At 40.7% G+C, this 22,997-nt stretch overlaps 1 protein-coding gene across 2 annotated transcripts in view; it reads right to left on the bottom strand.

Moving 5' to 3' along the window:
- Positions 1-2,825: 2,825 nt before the first annotated feature.
- fut8a (fucosyltransferase 8a (alpha (1,6) fucosyltransferase)) overlaps positions 2,826-22,997 on the bottom strand; it is a 158,979-nt gene continuing 138,807 nt past the window's right edge. For both annotated transcript variants that reach the window (XM_029712960.1, XM_029712962.1), the window contains 7 exons: positions 22,526-22,688; positions 22,174-22,288; positions 17,610-17,847; positions 11,222-11,468; positions 4,688-4,864; positions 4,048-4,198; positions 2,826-3,852 (listed from right to left, as the gene is read on the bottom strand). In XM_029712960.1, the coding sequence (XP_029568820.1) occupies positions 3,523-3,852; positions 4,048-4,198; positions 4,688-4,864; positions 11,222-11,468; positions 17,610-17,847; positions 22,174-22,288; positions 22,526-22,688 (1,421 nt within the window). In that variant the 3' untranslated portion in view covers positions 2,826-3,522. The remainder of the gene's footprint in view (positions 3,853-4,047; positions 4,199-4,687; positions 4,865-11,221; positions 11,469-17,609; positions 17,848-22,173; positions 22,289-22,525; positions 22,689-22,997) is intronic.

Here is a 22,997-nt window from a genome sequence, read left to right as displayed (position 1 = left end):
TACCTCTCTCTCGCACTCTCTTTCTCTGTCTGCATACACACGTACACAGACAAATTACCACTCACACAAAGCTTCACAGGCTCACCAATAGCCTGTCAAAAGGTAGTTTGACAATGCAGCTGGTAATGACACGTTCTAAATGTATTTGAATAATATAGGGCATTGTTCTTAAAGTAAACACAAGGATTGGCGCCGGAGGGGATGGCTGCCGTTTTACGTGCTCCTAACCAACTGTGCTCCAAGTCATAGACTGTTCTCTCTGCTACCGCACGGAAAGCGGTACAGGAGCGCCAACTCTACGACCAAAAGGCTCCTTGACAGCTTCTAGCCCAAGCCATAAGACTCCTGAACAATTAATCAAATGGCCACCCGGACTATTTACATTGACCCCCCCCCCCCATTTGTTTGGTACACTGCTGCTACTCGCTGTTTATTATCTATGCATAGTCACTTCACCCCCACCTACATGTACAAATTACCTCAACTAACCTGTACCCCCGCACACTGACTCGGTACCGGTACCCCCTGTATATAGCCTCGTTATTGTTATTGTTATTGTGTTACTTTTTATTTGGTAAATATTTTCTTAACTCTTTCTTGAACTGCGCTGTTGGTTAAAGGGTTTGTAAGTAAGCATTTCACTGTAAGGTCTACACCTGTTGTATTCAGCATTTCACTGTAAGGTCTACACCTGTTGAATTCAGCATTTCACTGTAAGGTCTACACCTGTTGTATTCAGCATTTCACTGTAAGGTCTACACCTGTTGTATTCAGCATTTCACTGTAAGGTCTACACCTGTTGTATTCAGCATTTCACTGTAAGGTCTACACCTGTTGAATTCAGCATTTCACTGTAAGGTCTACACCTGTTGAATTCAGCATTTCACTGTAAGGTCTACACCTGTTGAATTCAGCATTTCACTGTAAGGTCTACACCTGTTGTATTCAGCATTTCACTGTAAGGTCTACACCTGTTGAATTCCGCGCATGTGACAAAGTTTGATTTGATGTTAACGTGGCTGCAATAATCAAGGAGGTACAATGTGTGCGAGCGTCAGTCCAACTACTCTGAACAACAAGGCATTTGAGTGGATTGTGGGTACAGACACACAGAGACACAAACAAGTTGAGCCGATCAGTTGATTTCATCTGATTTTATTCAAAGACAATGCCCAGAAACTTGAAATATTAACAACGCTTCATGGTGGACTTAACTCTGTTATGACAATAGTCATAGACTTCATTGTCTTCATCATCATTATCTTCATCAATTGTTATTTCATTATTTGTTGATAATCATTGTTCGTAATCATTTCAAATGTAGATTTTCCTCACTTTTCGTTCTTCTTTTTTCCTTTAGAATTCAATAACATTAAAAAAGTTTTAAAAAATGACATTAACAACAGAAAATGAGTAAGACATAGTTAAGTGAGTCCGGACTGGAGTGTACAGTATTCTGCATGTAGTATTCTGCGTGGTGTATTCTGCGTGCAGTATTCTGCAAGTACAGTATTCTGCATGTAGTACTCTGCATGTAGTATTCTGCATGTATTATTTTGCATGTAGTATTCTGCAAGTACAGTATTCTGCGTGGTGTATTCTGCATGTAGTTTTCTGCAAGTACAGTTTTCTGGATGTAGTATTCTGCATGTAGTAATCTGCATATGTTGTATTCTGCATATACAGGATTCTGCATGCAGTATTCTGCATGTACAGAATTCTGCATGTAGTGTTCTGCATATGTTGTATTCCACATGTACAGTATTCTGCATGTAGTATTCTGCATGTACAGTATTTTGTATGTAGTATTCTGCATGTAGTATTCTGCATATGTTGTATTCTGCATGTACAGTATTTTGCATGTAGTATTCTGCATGTACATTATTCTGCATGTACAGTATCTGTATGGCAAGGCCTGGGTCCTTATGGCTCTGACGTCACTTTGACACTCTAACAGAGACACTTGGAGAGAAGACGTACAGAAGCCATTTTCCTTTGTAGGCACCATATTTGGACTCACACACAACACACACACACACACTCATATGCTCGAATGCTCACACAGGAGCATGCTCTCACACACACACCAACAACAAATATTAAAAGATTAAAATCACTTATCCAAAAGCACAATGTGGAGGGGGAAAATTCATAGCAAGTGGAAAAGATAAGATGCATAAGTTGGGGTAAGTTGAAATGGAGTGAGTGAAGAAAGGAGAGAGGAGGAGAGGAATGAGAGGCAGGAAGGAAAGAAGGAAGGAAGAAAACATTTGGCTACAACAAGAATGGGAGGTCAATGCAGTCAATGTCCACAAGAAGAGAAGAGAACAGAGAAGAGAACAGAGACGAGAACAGAGAACAGAGAAGAGAACAGAGAACAGAGAAGAGAACAGAGAAGAGAACAGAACAGAGAAGAGAACAGAGAAGAGAACAGAGAACAGAGAAGAGAACAGAGAAGAGAACAGAGAAGAGAACAGAGACGAGAACAGAGACGAGAACAGAGACGAGAACAGAACAGAGAAGAGAACAGAGAAGAGAACAGAGAAGAGAACAGAACAGAGAAGAGAACAGAGAAGAGAACAGAGAAGAGAACAGAGAAGAGAACAGAGAAGAGAACAGAGAAGAGAACAGAGACGAGAACAGAGACGAGAACAGAGACGAGAACAGAGACGAGAACAGAGAAGAGAACAGAGAAGAGAACAGAGAAGAGAACAGAGACGAGAACAGAGATGAGAACAGAGAAGAGAACAGCACAGGAGGAGAGGAGAAAGTCAAGAGTTTGTTTGTTGGTTCTTGTAGTTCACAATTGGTTCTCTTTATAATTCTTTGTTTCAGTCATCATTCTGAGGTTTCTCAGTTATTTCAATTATTATTTAAATAAAGAGCTGCGATTGGACGATCCCTTCATCATTCCACCGGAGTGCTATCCTTCGCGTATTATTCCTGTATTGTTCATTCATTCGTTCATTGTCATCTTATTAACCATCATGATGGAGGGAACCACTGGAGGGTCCTAGTCCCCGAGGGTCAGGAGGGTGAGGAGTATGTCAGATACCCTGTAGATACTCCTCTGGCACTCACGCACGCACGTGCACACATGCAAGCAAGCATGAACACACTCATACTCACACACGCAAACCCTTCCAACGACAAACACCACCACCCGTGCAAAGTGTTTTCCTCCTCGTCCCCTCTATCGGGCTGAGGGTCTCTCTCCTCTCATAAGTGAGCAGTGTGCGTCTGTAACTCAGTCTGTATCTCAGTCTGTATCTCAGTCTCTATCTCAGTCTGCATCTCAGTCTGTATCTCAGTCTGTATCTCAGTCTGTATCTCAGTCTGCATCTCAGTCTGCATCTCAGTCTGCATCTCAGTCTGCATCTCAGTCTGCATCTCAGTCTGCATCTCAGTCTGCATCTCAGTCTGCATCTCAGTCTGTATCTCAGTTTGCATCTCAGTCTGTATCTCAGTCTGTTTCTCAGTCTGTTTCTCAGTCTGTATCTCAGTCTGTATCTCAGTCTCTCTCTACTGATTCAGCATCTTGTCTGCCTCGGGGTACGTAGGATACTTGATGGTCTCGATCTTCTCCTTCACCTTGTAGGACGGGTAGAGGCCGGTACGGCCCGTCTTGCGGTTGATGCCCTTGGAGTTTCCGTCCCAGTGGTTCCCCGCCACCCCGATCAGGTCGCCGGGCTCCAGAGGGATGTCGTCGGGGCTGCGGGGCTGGTGGGCGTACACGGCTAGCTGGTTGTGGGCGTTCTGGCCACCGAAGTAGTAGATGTCATCCAGGGAGTGGAAGTGAGACGAGGCGTCCGGGTGGAGGGTCTGCATGATCTCATATGCCACACGACACACCTGGAGGAACACAACAATCATGACAATTTATAGTTCTGAATACCAGGGAATTCTATCACCTATGTTATTGATATTCTGCATGAAAACCTGCAGGACCACATAGGTCATAGTAGGGTCCTTAGTGTTCCCTGATCAGTGGGAGACAGGAAAAACAGTGGATGAGAGTGGAAGAGAAGGTGAGAGGTTAAAGGTCACCTGTGAGGAGAAGGTGCAGACCAGGAAGTTGGTCTGTGACAGGAAGTGAATGTCCAGGATGACTCCTCTCAGTGAATTCTCAGTGTAGCGGTTATGTAGCCCCGCAGACCATGAGATGGAGTTATCACTGATGAACTCATAGTCTGGGTACCTGAGACACACACAGACCGAGGCAGTCAGATATAGACTGCCTAAAGTATCACACAGATATCAACGGGATGAAGGCAACGTGGGAGTGTAATTCATTCTTGTGTCCTTAGTACTTTATCATAACTCTAAACTGATATTGACAAACATCAATTACAGCTTTCCGTCGTACACACAAACATCTCCACAATACATGTCCATAATAGTCATTTAGCAGACACTCTTATCCAGAGACTTACAGTTAGTGCATTCATCTTAAGTTAGGTGAGACAACTTCATATCTCAGTCAAACTCAGTACATTTATACCACAAGACCTTCCTGCAGACACACACACACACACACTGCCAGTGGCACACACACACACACACACAAACACACACACACACACACACACACACACACACACACACACACACACACACACACACACACACACACACACACACACACATACACACTGCCAGTGACACACACACAGCCAGGCATACGTACTTAGCCTTGGCCTCCTTTAGTAGTGCGGGGTCGTCGGTGGCCAGGTAGACTCTCTTCTTGTCCACCAGCATGCGTCTAGCCAGATGTTGGAAGTGGTCTTCTACATGAACCATGTACTCCTCTATAGGGTGGAAGGCTGCCTCTGTACCCACTTTATCTGTCCGCCGCACATGGACCCTACAGGAGAGAACACACAAAGGAGATGGGTCAGAGGAGTTGGGTTGGGAGAGTCTGTGTGTGTGTGTGTGTGTGTGTGTGGTGTGTGTGTGTGTGTGTGTGTGTGTGTGTGTGTGTGTGTGTGTGTGTGTGTGTGTGTGTGCGTGTCCAAGTGTGTGTCCAAGTGTGTGACTGATTATGTGTGAATCAGAGAGCTCCTCTCCTAAAGTGATGGATGGTAGAGAGAGTGGGTTGTTTGGAGAGTGGCTGGAGAAAGCATCCCCCTCTCTCACTCAATTTCAATTCAATTTAAGGGGATTTATTGGCATGGGAAACGTATGCTAACATTGCCAAAGCAAGTGAAATAGATAATAGACAAAAGTGAAATAAACAATAAAACATGTACAGTAAACATTACACTCACAAAAGTTACAAAAGAATAAAGAGATGTCAAATGTCATATTATGTCTATATACAGTGTTGTAATGATGTGAAAATAGTTAAAGTACAAAAGGGTTAATAAATAAACATAATTATAGGTTGTATTTACAATGGTGTTTGTTCTTCACTGGTTGCCCTTTTCTTGTGGCACTCACTCTCCCTCCCCCTCTTTTTCTCTCTCTCTCTCCCTCCCTCCCTCCCTATTTTTCTTAATCTCTCTCTGTCTGACTCTCTCCCTCTCTTTACAGGTCTCTCTATCACACACAGGAATCACAGTGCTAAGAGCAGCGCAGGTCTTTGGAGATCATCTGCCTACTCAGCCACTTCAACTGGCCTCTCAGTTCACACCAGTCTATCTACAGGCTCTATAGAGCTCAGGCATCACAGACTTGGTCCCAATGCTCTTAAATGTCTCCCTCAGTTCAGAATATTTGGATGTAGCCATAGCCTTCTGTACAGTAGGGGTACATGTATTTCCACTCCTTACAGTTTGTTACTTCCTGAGAAGGTCTGAGAGGAGATCCCACTGCTCACTACAAACCACGGAGACAGACAACCCAGCACTTCACAGCATTCTACCTGCACCCTTCCACCCTCCCTCCCTCCCTCTCTCCCTCCCTCCCTCCCTCCCTCCCTCCCACAACATAAAGGGAAAAGAGCTGCTTTCACATTTCAATCGCATCACTCAGTAGAGATAGAGAGAGATGGAGAGTATGTGGTGTGTGTGTGTGTGTGTTTGAGTGTGCAGGTGTTTCCCTTGGGAGAGAGAGAAGTATATAGAAAGAGAAATAGATAAAGAGAGGGAGAAAAAAGAACGGTGTGTACATACAGGGCATTCGGAAAGTATTCAGACCCCTTGACTTTTTATTTGGGGAGTTTCTCCCATTCTTCTCTGCAGATCCTTTCAAGCTCTGTCAAGTTGGTCGGGGAGCGTCACTGCACAGCTATTTTCAGGTCTCTCCAGAGATGTTCAATCGGGTTCAAGTCCAGGCTATGGCTGGGCCACTCAAGGACATTCAGAGACTTGTCCTGAAGCCACTCCTGCGTTGTCTTGGCTGTGTGCTTAGGGTCATTGCCCTGTTGGAAGGTGAACCTTCGCCCCAGTCTGAGGTCCTGAGCTCTCTGGAGCAGGTTTTCATCAAGGTGTCTATGTAATTTGCTCCATTCACCTTTCCCTCGATCCTGACTAGTCTCCCAGTCCCTGCCACTGAAAAACATGATGCTGCCACCACCATGCTTCCCTGTAGGGATGGTACCAAGTTTCCTCCAGATGTGACGCTTGGCATTCAGGCGAAAGAGTTCAATCTTGGTTTCATCAGACCAGAGAATCTTGTTCTTCATAGTCTGAGAGTTCTTTAGGTGCCTTTTGTCAAACTCCAAGCGGGCTGTCATGTGACTTTTAGTGAGGAGTGGCTTCCTTCTGGCCACTCTACAATAAAGGCCTGATTGGTGGAGCGCTGCAGAGATGGTTGTCCTTCTGGAAGGTTCCAGTGACCATCGGGTTGTTGGGCACCTCCCTGATCAAGGCCCTTCTCCCCTGATTGCTCAGTTTGTCCGGGTGGCCGGCTCTAGAAAGAGTCTTGATTCCAAACTTTTTCCATTTACGAATGATGGAGGTCACTGTGTTCTTGGGGGCTGTGATCTGTGCCTCAACACAATCCTGTCTCTGAGCTCTACGACCTCATTGCTTGGTCTCTGACATACACTGTCCAATCAATTTACTTTACCACAGGTGGACTCCAATCAAGTTGTAGAAACATCTCATGGATGATCAATGGAAACAGGATGCACCTGAGCTCAACTTCGAGTCTCATAGCAAAGGGTCTGAATACTTATGTAAATAAGCCATTTCCTTTTTTTTTTTTTTTTTTTTTTTACATTTGCAAAAAACTCTCAAAACCTGTTTTGACTTTGTCATTATGGGGTATTTTGTGTAGATTGATGAGGAAAACAATTCATTTAATCCATTTTAGAATAAGGCTGTAATGTAACAAAATGTTGAAAAAGGGAAGGGGTCTGAATACTTTCAGAATGCACTGTATGTGTGCTCATGCATGTGTGTGGTAGAGTCCTGGATCGGGTCAGATACCCACGGTTCCCCGCGGGTGAGCCGCAAAAAAAATTAAAACATTCTTTCAACCCGTGGGTCGTCTCGCGGTTCAGAACAATTACAATGCGGGTCGGTAACATTTCAAATCAAGATTCAACACTTTTTAAAAACCAAGGAGCTTGTTGTGTTGCATTGTGTTGTGAATTCCATTCTGTCAGCGGTGAGGCAGACATAAGCCACGCACCCATTTAGAGTGAGGAGCTGGGAACTGTCTCTTACTGTATTCATGTGGTGCTTAGGTTCCCTCTCCACATATGACAATATTACCAAGTTTACTTTCCCTGGACAGTCTAGCTCATGCAAAAATGGCTGACGTAGGCCTAGAAATAACAAGAAAGGCTATGATAAGGAAATAGGCTACAACCATCACCGTGGAAACAGGCGCTGCGCGAGTAAAATCCCCAGTTTGGAAGGACAACAGCGTGGTAGATGGATATACAGCCGGCACAAAGAACAAGCAGCCTATTTGTTTTTGATTATTCCGTTAATTATCAGTTAATTAGACAATACGCAGACCAGACACAGGCCATATAAAGTGTAAACGGGAGCGGCTGGTTTGAGCAGACTACTAAAGAATATAGCCTATTTTTCAATTCTGGGAATGGTTTATTTAAATTTGAATTAGGCCTAAACTATTTCATTATCTAAACGATATTGAATGTATTGTTTTGTCAGCTATAGGCTTAATTATGTAAGATGGCTATTTTTATTGTTTTAATTTATTTTATTTAACCTATATTTAACTAGACAAGTCAGTTAAGAACAAGTTCTTATTTACTATGACGGCCTACCAAGAGGCAAAAGACCTCCTGCGGGGACGGGGCTGGGAATAAAAACACAAATGTAGGACAAAACACATCACAACAAGAGAGACACCACAACACTACATAAAGAGAGACCCAAGACAACATAGCATGGCAGCAGCACATGACAACACAGCATGGTAGCTATGCAACACGACAACAGCATGGTAGCAACACAACATGGCAGCAGCACAACACGGTAGAAGCACAAAACAGGGTACAAACATTAGGCACAGACAACAGCACAAAAGGCAGGAAGGTAGAGACAACAACAAATGTCAGTAAGAGTGTCCATGATTGAGTCGTTGAATGAAGAAGGCTATTTTTCATGGCATTGTTTCCTTTCATAATTAATGCAGGGAACGGGAATAGTAATAATAGCCTAATAATAACAATAATATTAATAGTAATAATAGCCTAATAATAATAATACTATTAATAGTAATAACAGTAATAATAATGACAATAATAATAACAGTAATAATAACCTTATAATAATAATAGTAGCAATAATAACAGTAATAATAATAGTACTAATAATAATAACAGTAATAATAATAGTACTAATAATAACAGTAATAATAATAGTAATAATAATAACAGTAATAATAATAGTACTAATAATAACAATAAAATAATAACAGTAATAATAATAGTACTAATAATAACAATAAAATAATAATAGTAATAATAATAGTAATAATAACCAAATAATAATAATAGTAATAACAGCCTAATAGCAACAACAATAATAATAACAGTAATAATAGCAATATTAGTAATAATACTACTACTACATAATATTAGTAATAATACTACTACATAATAATAGTAACAATAGTAATAATAATACATAATAACAATAATAATAATAGTAATAATAATACATAATAATAATACAAATAACAACAATAATTATAATAGCAAGTAATAATAGTAATAATAATAATAATAATACAAAATAATAATAACAATAACAATAGTAGTAATAATACATTATAATAATAACAATAATAATAATAAAAGTAATAATAATAGTAAAAATAATACATAATAATATTAGTAATAATAATACATAATAATAGTAGTAATAATAATAATAACAATGATAATAATGTTAATAGTACTAACAGCCTAATAATAATAGCAATAATAACAGTAATAATAATAGTACTAATAATAATAACAGTAATAATAATAGTAATAATAATAACAGTAATAATAATAGTACTAATAATAACAATAAAATAATAGCAGTAATAATAATAGTACTAATAATAACAATAAAATAATAATAGTAATAATAATAGTAATAATAACCAAATAATAATAATAGTAATAACAGCCTAATAGCAACAACAACAATAATAACAGTAATAATAGCAATATTAGTAATAATACTACTACTACATAATATTAGTAATAATACTACTACATAATAATAGTAACAATAGTAATAATAATACATAATAACAATAATAATAATAGTAATAATAATACATAATAATAATACAAATAACAACAATAATTATAATAGCAAGTAATAATAGTAATAATAATAATAATAATACAAAATAATAATAACAATAACAATAGTAGTAAAAATACATTATAATAATAACAATAATAATAATAAAAGTAATAATAATAGTAAAAATAATACATAATAATATTAGTAATAATAATACATAATAATAGTAGTAATAATAATAATAACAATGATAATAATGTTAATAGTACTAACAGCCTAATAATAATAGTAATAATAATAGTAATAATAACCTAATAATAATAATAGTAATAGCAGCCAAATAATAACAATAATAATACATAATAATAACAATAACAATAGTAATAATAATACATAATAATAATAACAATAATAATACAAGTAATAATAATAGTACTAATAGTAATAATAATACATAATAATAGGTATGATAATACATAATAGTAATAATAGTAATAATAATACATAATACATAATAGTAATAATAGTAATAATAATACATAATATTAATAGTAATAATAGTCATAATAATAATAGTAATAATAATACATAATATTAATAGTAATAATAGCCTAATAATAATAATAATGGAAACAATACTAGTAATAATAATAGTCATAATAATACAAGTAATAATAATACATATTAGTAATAACAGCATAATAATAATAGCCTAATATTAATAATAGTAATAGTAATAATACTAGTAGTAATGGTAATAATAATAATAGTAATAATAATAATAATAATAACATAAATAATAATAATAATATAAATAATAATAGTAATAATAATAATAATAATAATAATAGTAATAATAATAATAGTAATACTAATAATAATAATAGTAATACTAATAGTAGCAATACTCATAATAATAACAGTAATAATACAACTACTAATAATAGTAATACTAGTAATAATAATAACAATAATAATAATAGTAATAATAAAAAACAATAACACTACTACTAATAATACTAGTAGCAATAGTAATAATAATAATAGTAGTAGTAATAGTAATACTAGCAATAATAATAATAATATAAATAATAATAGTAAACGTAATAATACTACTAATAATAATAGTAATAATAATAATAGCAATAATAATAATACTACTACTAATAATAATAGTCATAATAATAATAGCAATAATAATAATACTACTACTAATAATAATACTAATATATTAATAGGAACAATAATAATAATAATAGTAATAATAATAATAATAGTAATAATAGTAATAATAACCTAATAATAATAGTAATAAAGCCTAATATTCTGGAGTCATAAACACAATTCATTAATACTTTATGTTATATGGCTGCTAACGTATCTGCTTTCAGAGCAATTTTACGTGCGTAGATCAGGTTGGTGGGGTTGTGGACAGAAATCTGTCCTGATGTCGGGTATTGGGTGGGCCTGGAATTGATGTGGCCGACGTGGGGCGGGTGCGGCGCCAAAAAACAGATCTGTGTAGGACTCTAGTGTGTATTGCGTCCACCTACCCTATGATGGGGTGGCTGAAGCCCAGTTTGGCGGTAGTATCCTGGATCTCTTTCTCCAGCCAGGCCTGGGGCCGGATCAGGTACTTGACCAACTGAGACACCCACCACACGGATGGGTCTCCATGGAGCCGGTGGAGGCGCTGGGCCAGGTCCTCTGGGATAGCCAGGGGCAGGTAGGGGGGGCGGGGATGGAGACTATCAACGATGGGTAACTCTACCACCTGGATGTCTCTGTCGTTAGCCTCACCTGGGGGGGAAAGAGGTAGAGAGGGAGAGGGGGGGTAATAAAGGGTGTAAGGGAAGGTAGAGAGGGAGAGAGACAGCAGGAGAGAGTGAGAGACACAGAGAGAGAGAGAGAGAGAGAGAGGGGGGAGGAGAAGACAGACAAAGAGAGAGAGAGGGGGGGGTGGGGAGACAGAGAGAGAGCGAGAGGGTTGGGGGAGACAGAGAGAGAGAGAGAGAGGGGGATGGGGAGACAGAGAGTGAGAGGGATGGGGAGAGAGAGAGAGAGAGAGAGAGAGAGAGGGATGAGGGAGACAGAGAGAGCGAGGGGGGGTTGGGGGATACAGAGAGAGAGAGAGGGGGGTGGGGGAGACAGAAAGAAAGAGCGAGAGAGATACTGTAGGAGGTAGTAATAGAATAGGATTGAATTGAATTGATATCAATTCTCAGCTCCTGAGCCTCCAGCATGGTGTTTTGATGCATGTAGCAGTAAAGATGCACTGAGAAGCATAGTGAGGTATGAGGAGCATGTCTAAACAGCAGAACAAAGGGAGAAGAAGTGTTCCACTTCACCACAATGTTGAGATTTACAATATTAACATCATTAAAATAATAATAATCAATATTTTCAATGGGACAACATTAACAACAATAATCAAGGGTAAAAATAACCATACATTGAAAAATAACAATAAGCATAGAGGACATGTGCAGGTTGATTGGTCTGTCAGACACTGTCCCTCATCTTATGGCAGGCAGTAATGTAGTGCGCTGCCAACCCACAGCTCTCTGTGTCCTCCCCCAACAGGACGGGTAGCTTATCCTCATCTGAGAAGTCTTTGAAACCTTGAATAAGGGTTTCATATTTTTTTTAAACATTTTGTCAGGAAATGCAGCTCTGTCTCGGCTTCTGCTGTGGTTCTATCCATCTCTCCTCTCCCAGTTCAGTTGGCATGGAAACATATGTTTACATTGCCAAAGCAAGTGAAATAGATAATAAACAATACAAATTAACAGTAAACATTACACTCACAAAAGTTCCAAAATAATAAACACATTTCAAATGTCATATGTGGAAATAGTTAAAGTACAAAAGGGAAAATAAATATACATAAATATAGGTTGTATTTACTATGGAGTTTGTTCTTCACTGGTTTCTCTTTTCTTCTGGCAACAGGTCACAAATCTTGCTGCTGTGAGCCAGCAACATACCACCCTGCATCCCACTGCTGGCTTGCTTCTGAAGTTAAGCAGGATTGGTCCTGGTCAGTCCCTGGATGGGAGACCAGATGCTACTGGAAGTGGTGTTGGGGGGCCAGTAGGAGGCACCCTTTCCCCTGGTCTATAAATAATATTCTAATACCCCAGGGTAGTGATTGGGGACATTCCCCTGTGAAGGGTGCTGTCTTTCAGATGACATGTTAAACAGGTGTCCTGACTCTCTGTGGTCACCAAAGATCCCATGGCACTTGTTGTAAGAGTAGGGGTATAAAGCCCAGTGTCCTGACTAAATTCCCAATCTGGCCTGCATGGCACCTAATCCTCCACAGTTTACAATTGGCTCATTGATCCCTCTCCCCTGTAACTATTCCCCAGGTTGTTGCTGTAAATGAGAATGTGTTTTCAATCAAGTTACCTGGTAAAATGGCACACTGGTATTTCACCCAATAGATATGGGAGTTTATCAAAATTGAGTCTGTTTTTGAATTCTTTGCGGGTCTGTGTAATCTGAGGGACATATGTCTCTCTAATATGGTTATACATTTGGTAAGAGGTTAGGAAATGCAGCTCAGTTTCCACCTCATTTTGTGGGCATTGTGCACACTGAGTCTGTACATAGTAAAAGCTTTCCTTAAGTTTGGGTCAGTCACAGTGGTCAGGTATTCTGCCACTGTCTACTCTCTGTTCAGGGCCAAATGGCATTCTAGTTTGCTCAGTTTTTTTTCTTCATGTTTTTCTAATTTATCAAGTAATTATCTTTTTGTTTTCTCATGATTTGATTGGGTCTAATTGTGTTGCTGTCCTGGGGCTCTGTGGGGTCTGCTTGTGTTTGTGAACAGAGCCCCAGGACAGCAACACAATTAGACCCAATCAAATCATGAGAAAACAAAAAGATAATTACTTGATAAATTAGAAAAACATGAAGAAAAAAAACTGAGCAAACTAGAATGCCATTTGGCCCTGAACAGAGAGTAGACAGTGGCAGAATACCTGACCACTGTGACTGACCCAAACTTAAGGAAAGCTTTTACTATGTACAGACTCAGTGTGCACAATGCCTCTCTGTGGGCTCTGTGGGGTCTGCTTGTGTTTGTGAACAGAGCCCCAGGACCAGCTTGCTTATTGGGACTCTTCTCCAGGTTAACCTCTCTGCAGGTGATGGCTTTTTTATGGAAGGTTTAGGAATCACTCCATTTCAGGTGGTTGTAGAATTTAACGTCTCTTTTATGGATTTTTATAATTAGCGGGTATCGGCCTAATTTGGCTCTACATGCATTTTTTGGTGTTTTACGTGTTTTACTTTTGTGGATTGGGGTGATCAGTCTTTAGTTCCAAATATTGGGGAAGATGACAGAGCTAAGGATGATGTTAAAGATTTTAAGTATAGCCAATTGGAATTTGTGGTCTGTATATTTTATCATTTCATTTAGGATACCATCAACACTACAGGCCTTTTTGGGTTGGAGGGTTTGTATTTTGTCCAGAAGTTCATTCAATGTAATTGGAGAATCCAGTGGGTTCTGTTAGTCTTTAATAGTTGATTCTAAGATTTGTATTTGATCACGTATATGTTTTTGCTGTTTGTTCTTTGTTATAGGGCCAAAAAGATTGGAGAAGTGGTTTATCCATACATCTCCGTATTAGATAGATAACTCTTCATGTTGTTTGTTTAGTGTTTTCCAATTTTCTGAGAAGTGGTCAGAGGCTATGGATTCTTCAATTACATTGAGCTGATTTCTGACGTATTTCTGTATTGTTTTAGTGATTCACCATTGTGAAAGCGTAGGCTCAGGTTTTCTGGGTCTTTATGTTTTTGTTTGGATAGGTTTCTGAATTTCTTTCTCAGGTTCTTGCATTCTTCATCAAACCATTTGTCATTGTTTTAAATTTTCTTAGGTTTTCTGCTTGAATATTTTTGCTTTGATAGGGATGCAAATATACTGTTTAGGTTTTCTACTGCCAAGTTTACACCTTCACTATTCCATTGAAACGTTTCGTCCAGGAAGTAGTCTAAAAGGGATTACATTTTTTGTTGCCTAATCTGTTTTTTGGTAGGTTTCTGTCTCTCCTCTCCACTGCTCTAGACTACCACTGCTGCTGGCTGGTTCTGCCTGTATCCCCTAGGACAGTGGTTCCCAACCTTTTTCGGTTAGTGTACCACCATCTGAATTTTGTTTTGCCAGTAAAGTACCCCCTCATGTGCATTTTACCAATAGGCCTATGATCTCATGAGTCTTCTAAAGTACCCCCTGTGGATAGGCCAAGTACCCCCAGGGGTCCTAGTACCCCTGGTTGGGAACAAATGCCCTCGGACACCCTGTTTTCCAGTTCTTATTATTTACACCACACCACGTTCAAACATACAGTATCTGGAATAACTAGTTTCAGTCTTTATCCATTTATGTCACGTCCTGGCCAGTATAAGGGTTAATTGGTATTGTCTTTTGGTCAGGGCGTGGCAGAGGGTATTTGTTTTATGGTATTCAGGGTGGTGTGTTTGTTGTAGGGGATTTGATTTGTGTATTCCGGGGGTTTTTGGGCACTGTTCCTTGTGATGTATGTCTATGATTGATCTAGCTGTTGTATGTCTATGTGTGGTCAATTGGGGTTGGGACTCTCAATTGAAGGCAGGTGTTGTCCATTTGCCTTTGATTGAGAGTCCCATATATTAGGGTGTGTTTGTATGTGTCTTTTGTGGGAGATTGTTTTTGCACTGCGTTTGTGAGCCTGCAAAACTGTTTCGTGAGTATCATTTATTGTTTTGTTTGTCAAGTGGATGCTTTACTCTTGTTTTTTGTCAGTAATAAAACATGAGTGTCCACAATCCCGCTGCATTTTGGTCCTCCGTTCCTCAACACGACGAAGATTGTGACAATTTAACCATTCTTAAACCAGACAGATAAATACATCTGTTCTCATTACTAACAAGTAAGCCCGGTCGAGGAGCTTCAAAGGACACTGAACAATACAATTACAAACAATTCAAGTAGATATAGTTACAGTGGAAACAATGAAAGTTCCAATACAGCCATGGGCGTTGGGTGTACAAGTACAACAGCTGAAAGCAGATAACACAGTCACACCTGCAGCACTGCTAGTGGTGGAAATCACTATGACTAAGCCTGTTCCCAGGTGTTAATGACTCTTCTATATCCTGAAGAGCCCTTCTATATCCTAAAGAGTAAATGGCTAGTTAAAGACTGATTGTACTCCTTGACCCTCCTTCTCTGAGCAGGAGTGCTGATGACACATTCTGACAGCGTCCAAGAACAGGCCCCAAGAACAGTTTTACTTCACATTTATCAAGTCAATGAAATATGAATGAATAACTTTTACAATGGGACATCCCCACGGAGGGAAGAAAGAGCGAGAGGGTTATAGAGAGAGAAGAGCGGGATGGAGAGAAGACAAGAGAATGTCTGCTTTCTTTTTCATAAAAAAGAACAAATGAAAAGAAGAAATGTCACTTTGAATGAACTGGAATATTTCACCAAACAAAACCATTAAAGACAGTCAAAGCTCTAATCACCATTTGAATCACCATTTTGTGTCACGACCTGATCTGTTTCACCTGTCCTTATGCTTGTCTCTACCCCTCTGAAGGTGTTGCCCATCTTCCACATTATCCCCTGGGTACTTAAACCTGTGTTTTCTGTCTGTCTGTGCCAGTTCATTTTGTTCAACAAACCTACCAGCGTTTTTCCCGTTGCTCCTGTCTTGTGCTGTCCCCAGTCCACCTGGCCGTGCTGCTGCTCCAGTTTCAACTGTTCTGCCTGCGGCTATGGAACCCTGACCTGTTCACCGGACGTGCTACCTGTCCCAGAACTGCTGTTTCAAGGAGCAGGAGCGATAGAGATACTCTCAATGATCGGCTATGAAAAGCCAACTGACATTTACTCTTGAGGTGCTGACTTGTTGCACCCTCGACAACTACTGCGATTATTATTATTTGACCATGCTGGTCATTTACGAACATTTGAACATCTTGGCCATGTTCTGTTATAACCTCCACCCGGCACAGCCAGAAGAGGACTGGCCACCCCTCATAGCCTGGTTCCTCTCTAGGTTTCTTCCTAGGTTTTGGTCTTTCTAGGGAGTTTTTCCAAGCCACCGTGCTCCTACACCTGCATTGCTTGCTGTTTGGGGTTTTAGGCTGGGTTTCTGTACAGCACTTTGAGATATCAGCTGATGTAAGAAGGGCTATATAAATACATTTGATTTGATTTGTCTATAATTCCTGTTTTCTAGTTTTCCCGGTTTTGACGTTTATGCCTGCCCTGACCTTTAGTCTGCCTGCCGTCCTGTACCTTTGCCCCACTACTCTGGATTACCGACCTCTGCCTGACCTGACCCTGAACCTGCTTGCCGTTCTGTACCTTTGCCCCACTACACTGGATTTACCAACCTCTGCCTGACCTGACCCTGAGCCTGCCTGCCATCCTGTACCTTGGCCTGTCCGTACTCAATTTAATAAACTTTTGTTACTTCGACACTGTCTGCACCTGGGTCTTACCTTCAAACCTGATAATTTTCCAATTTAAAACAAAAGATAAATAATTCATTCATCAACAAAATTACATTTACAGAAAAACTAAGAAACAAATAAAGAGGGCATGTGAATATCAGAGTGTGCAGAATTTAAATCATGCCTTGGAATAAATATGAAACGTTTTTTTAAAATGATTATTTAGTAAATTCCCCAGCCTGGATGACATATCCCTGCTGTCAGATTTCCACATTGCGACTGGTGGGCCTCTCTCACTCTCTCAAGCGTAAAAGAGAGCAGAGGCAGACTCAAAGCAGTACAATACTCATCATCAATCTCCCTGTACCATAAACGATGAACCAGATGTATAATGTCATTCTGTTACTTGGTACCCTGTGCTCTGTGTGAAGTATGTTACCATGGACACGACCCCCTCATCAAAGGTCACGGTCAACTCACCTGACCAGTGTCCGGTGGTGACCCCGGTGCGGTCGGTGCACGTCTGACTGACTGGGAGGAAGACGGTCTCCCAGCCGCCCGTGGCGTAGCGCCAGTTCTGGGACTCCAGGATGAGGGTACGCTGGGTGCCGTAGGCGATCATGAAGCAGTAGACCACGTGGTGCAGCTGGCAGCCGTAGCCACAGCCCTTGTTGATGTTACACACCAGCTTCCTGGCCTTGGAGCAGTCCTGGGGGTTCTGGAGGGGAGAGGGGAGGAGAAGGGGAGGAGAAGGGGAGAGGGGAGGTACAGTTGTTACAACACAGGGAGACCTGAGGTGCCTTGTTGCCTAATGTTATGGTGAAGATGAAAGAGTCCAGGCACTGTCACACATTTCAGAGCCAAAAGTGTATTTCAGAGACCATAGAGAGACAGACGGACAGACAGACACATTGTCCCAGAAATAAGGATTTGAGCCCATTGACTACAACTTAATACTTCAAACCAGTGTGTCTGTTTTTTCTGTTCTGTTACTCTGGTCCGTCAGTCCTGCAGGAGGGGAGGGAGTCAGGGAGGGTCTGAAGACAGAATCCATTAACGTGATATTCTTAACTCATCTCCTGATCCTACTAATCAGGTTGACAACATGTTAACTAAGATCTAGGATTACAGCTCTGAGACTATAGGGGCTGGGGGGGGTGTGTCTGTCATCATTGTATATGCACTACTGATCAAAAGTTTTAGAACACCTACTCATTCAAGCATTCCAGGTGAAGCTTGTTGACAGAATACCAAGAGTGTGCTATTTTGAAGTGTGTGGCTATTTTGAAGAATCTCAAATCTAAAATATATTTGGATTTGTTTAACACTTTTTTGGTTACTACATGATTCCATATGTGTTATTTCATAGTTTTGATGTCTTCACTACTATTCTACAATGTAGAAAATAGTAAAAATTAAGAAAAACCCTGGAATGAGTAGGTGTGTCCAAACTTTTGACTGGTACTGTATGTATCCACACGCCTTTGCTTTGACAGTCCAAATTGAGCTCAGGAGCATCTAATTTCCTTTCATCATCCTTCAGATGTCACTACAACTTGATTGGAGCCCACCTGTTGCCAATTCAATTGATTGGACATGATTTAGAAAGAAACACACCTGTCTATATAAGGTCCCAGTTGACAGTGCATGTCAGAGCAAACTATACCATGAAGTCAAAGGAACTGTTCTTAGATCTCAGAGATAGAACTGTGATGAGGCATATATCTGGGGAAGGGTATAAAACAATTTCTAGAGTGTTGAAAGTTTCCAAGAGCACAGTGGTCTTCAAAAAAGATGGAACTAACCAGACTACTCCTAGAGCAGGCCGTCCAACCAAACTGAGCAACCGGGCAAAAAGGACCTTGGTCAGGGAGATGACCATGAACCCAATGACCACTCTGACAGAACTACAGACTTCCTTGGCTGTCTCTACAGTACTTCCCAAATCTCGGCTTTATGGTAGAGTGGCCAGATGGAAGCCACTCCTGAGAAAAAGGCACATGGCAGCACGCCTGGAGATTTCAAAAAGAAATGTGAAAGACTGAGAGCATAAGGCAAATGATTCTGTGGTCTGATGAGACAAAAATATAACTCTTTGGCCTGAATGCAAAGCGCTATGTCTGGAGAAAACCAGGCACAGCTCATCACCCGTCTAACACCATCCCAACTGTGAAGCATGGTGGTGGCAGCATCATGCTACGGGGATGCTTTTCAGCAGCAGGGACTGGAATACAGTTACTTGGTCAATCAGGAACATTCTCTGCCTTTGTGTTTTAAGTTATTGCTGCTGAAAGGTGAATTCCTCTCCCAGTCTCTGGTGTAAAGCAGACTGAAGCACGTTTTCCTCTAGGATTTTGCCTGTGCTTAGCTCCATCCTGTTTCATTTCATCCTGAAAAACTCCCCAGTATTTGCCGATGTCAAGCATACCCATACCACGATACAGCTACCACCATTCTTGAAAATAAGGAGGCAGTTACTCAGTGATGTGTTGTGTTGGATTTGACCTAAACATACAGCAATGCTTTGCACTTAGGCACAAAAGTATATTATTTTGTTGTGTTTTTTGCAGTATTACTTTAGTTCCTTGTTGCATACAAGATGCATGTTTAGGAATATTCTGTATATTTGTATTCTTCTTTTCAACTTGATTTGATTTTGTGTGTGTTTGTGACTGGAGGAGGGTGGGGTGGAGGGGGTATGGAAAGGTCAACCATCAGTCACTGGCAGCTGATAGGAGATGTATGGTGGGGACTGGGGATCTGGGAGAGAAAGAAAGATAGAGGGAGCGATTGTGTGTGTGTATAGAGTATATAAGGGGTAGAGCAGCAGAGGGATCGCCCCCTTCCATTGACTGGTGATGGATAGCTGAGGTAGGAACAGAGAGACAGGCAAGATCACTGCTCCTCCATCACACACAGCCAATATGCTATCAGACCAACACACACACACACACACACACACACACACACACACACACACACACACACACACACACACACACACACACACACACACACACACACTGAATCCACACACACATCAAGTGAATCACTAGCTAGTTAACATTAATAGCACAGAGGGATTCATTATTTCTCATTAACAACCTCTACTTTGCTCTCAGCATTCCTCATCAATTAGGGCCCTGTGTTTTGGGATATCATGTCACATGACCTAGATTTTAACCTTTATTTTAAGCCTTTTCCATAAATGACAATTACACCAAAAATAAATGTATTTGTCTGAGGATGGTGCTGGATCATCTGACATAAAAAGAAAAGGGGACAGTTTGATGATCGTCCAAAACGTATCATTAACTAGCCTAGCCACATGCACACACACTCCTATTCACGCACACACACACACACACACACACACACACTCCCATGCACAGACACACACAGACACACAGACACACACACACACACACATTAACACACACACACACACACACACACACACACACACACACACACTCCCATTCACGCACGCATACATACACACACACACACACACACACACACATGCACACACACAACACGTGCATTTTCTATGAGTTGGCACTCTTGTGTTATATACGGAAAAGATAGTTGCATAACCTAGCTAGCTCAGCTCCTTCACAAGACACAAAGCAGGTTCAAAGGTTCTCAATATGGTTACACTGTTGAGTGATACGTTGTCATGAAGCCTGGCAACAACAACATAATGACAAGTGTGTCAGGAGGGAGAGAAACATCTTGCAGATATTAACCTAACTCACAGGGAAGCGACAATCACATCCCACCATAAGCTGTCTGAATCCTGTTACACACCGACAGAGGGGAGATTAGTGTGTTACTGACAGAGGGGTATATGTGTACCAGTGACAGAGAGGAGCTCTGGTCCTGTATGGCTCAGTTGGTAGAGCATGGTGCTTGCAAAGCCAGAACTAAGGGTTCGATTCCCAGGGCCACCAAAAAGTTAAAATGTATGCACGCATGACCGTAAGTTGCTTTGGATAAAAGCGTCTGCTAAATGGCATTTCCTCTACCTGCATCTCCATACTGGCCTACTCAGCACACATACTACAGACCATCATTACTGTGACAGAAGTTGATTCATTGATCAGCTAAAGTTAAGAAAACACAAGTGTGAGAATATAGACCAACCAAAATGCACACATGGAACATGTGGGATATCTCCACATGGATCCTAACCAGCCTCTGGTGTTGGCTAAAAGGCTTCCATGTGTTGAACTGTGTTGTAGACATAACTGTTGGTATGGTGCTGTGTGTTGAACTGTGTTGTAGACATAACTGTTGGTAGGTGTTGAACTGTGTTGAACTGTGTTGTAGACATAACTGTTGGTATGGTACTAGGTGTTGAACTGTGTTGTAGACATAACTGTTGGTATGGTACTAGGTGTTGAACTGTGTTGTAGACATAACTGTTGGTATGGTACTAGGTGTTGAACTGTGTTGTAGACATAACTGTTGGTATGGTGCTGTGTGTTGAACTGTGTTGTAGACATAACTGTTGAACTGTGTTGTAGACATAACTGTTGGTATGGTACTAGGTGTTGAACTGTGTTGTAGACATAACTGTTGGTATGGTACTAGGTGTTGAACTGTGTTGTAGACATAACTGTTGGTATGGTACTAGGTGTTGAACTGTGTTGTAGACATAACTGTTGGTATGGTACTAGGTGTTGAACTGTGTTGTAGACATAACTGTTGGTATGGTGCTGTGTGTTGAACTGTGTTGTAGACATAACTGTTGAACTGTGTTGTAGACATAACTGTTGGTATGGTACTAGGTGTTGAACTGTGTTGTAGACATAACTGTTGGTATGGTACTAGGTGTTGAACTGTGTTGTAGACATAACTGTTGGTATGGTACTAGGTGTTGAACTGTGTTGTAGACATAACTGTTGGTATGGTACTAGGTGTTGAACTGTGTTGTAGACATAACTGTTGGTATGGTACTAGGTGTTGAACTGTGTTGTAGACATAACTGTTGGTATGGTACTAGGTGTTGAACTGTGTTGTAGACATACAGTAACTTTACCTGGAGGTATGTGATCCTATTCTGTACCATGTCAGACAGATCCTTGGCCTCCTTCTCTCTCCAGTCTCCTGCTCCATCAGCCTGGCTCAGGTAGTGCAGGTCAGTCATGATCGACCTGGGGTCACACACACAGACACACACAGTACATTAACACAGGGTTAGAGGTCACAACATTGTAAGGCTTCCAAGGTGCATTATGTAACATATGTTATCCATGTGTGTTCTGGTGCGGCCTCAACTGGTGCGACCCAGAAAAACTTGCCCCAAACCGAGTGAGATGGAGGACATTCATCAAGGGCCTATGCTCCTTACAGAAGCCTAAGGCTTAAGTGTGTGTGTGTGTGTACAGTACCTCTGCTGGTGTCCCAGCTCCTGCAGCAGTGTGTCGATGTGTTTCTGCAGGTCCCCCTGCTCCATGTGACCCAGCTTCTTGACCTCACTGCGGACAAAGTACCAGATCTCCTTCACCCCGTTCTCTATCTTCCTCCGCAGCTCCTCCTGGTTCCTACCTGGCCCTAGAAATAACAAAATAAACACGGTCACTCACAGGAGGGAAATGTATGTTTTTTTCAAACATCTTTATGATTAAATGGAATGAATTTCGGGAAAAAACAAGATAATGCACACACACACTCAGCTGAGATTTTCTGTAGCCCCTTAGACACATATCCTGGATCAGCTTAACACACAGGACCTCACACCACACACAGTCAGCTGATCTCTTGAGCAAGGCACTTAACCTCAGACCTGCTCCAGGGGTGCTGCTCTGCCGCTGAGCTTGTGCTGTTTACAGACTCTTGGGTGACTCAGTGAAAAGAAACATA

The sequence above is a fragment of the Salmo trutta genome, chromosome 25 (genome assembly GCF_901001165.1).
Source record: "Salmo trutta chromosome 25, fSalTru1.1, whole genome shotgun sequence".
NCBI lineage: Eukaryota > Metazoa > Chordata > Actinopteri > Salmoniformes > Salmonidae > Salmo > Salmo trutta.
The sequence above is the reverse complement of the archived record's forward strand: the minus strand, read 5'-3'. Positions and strand labels throughout refer to the sequence as shown.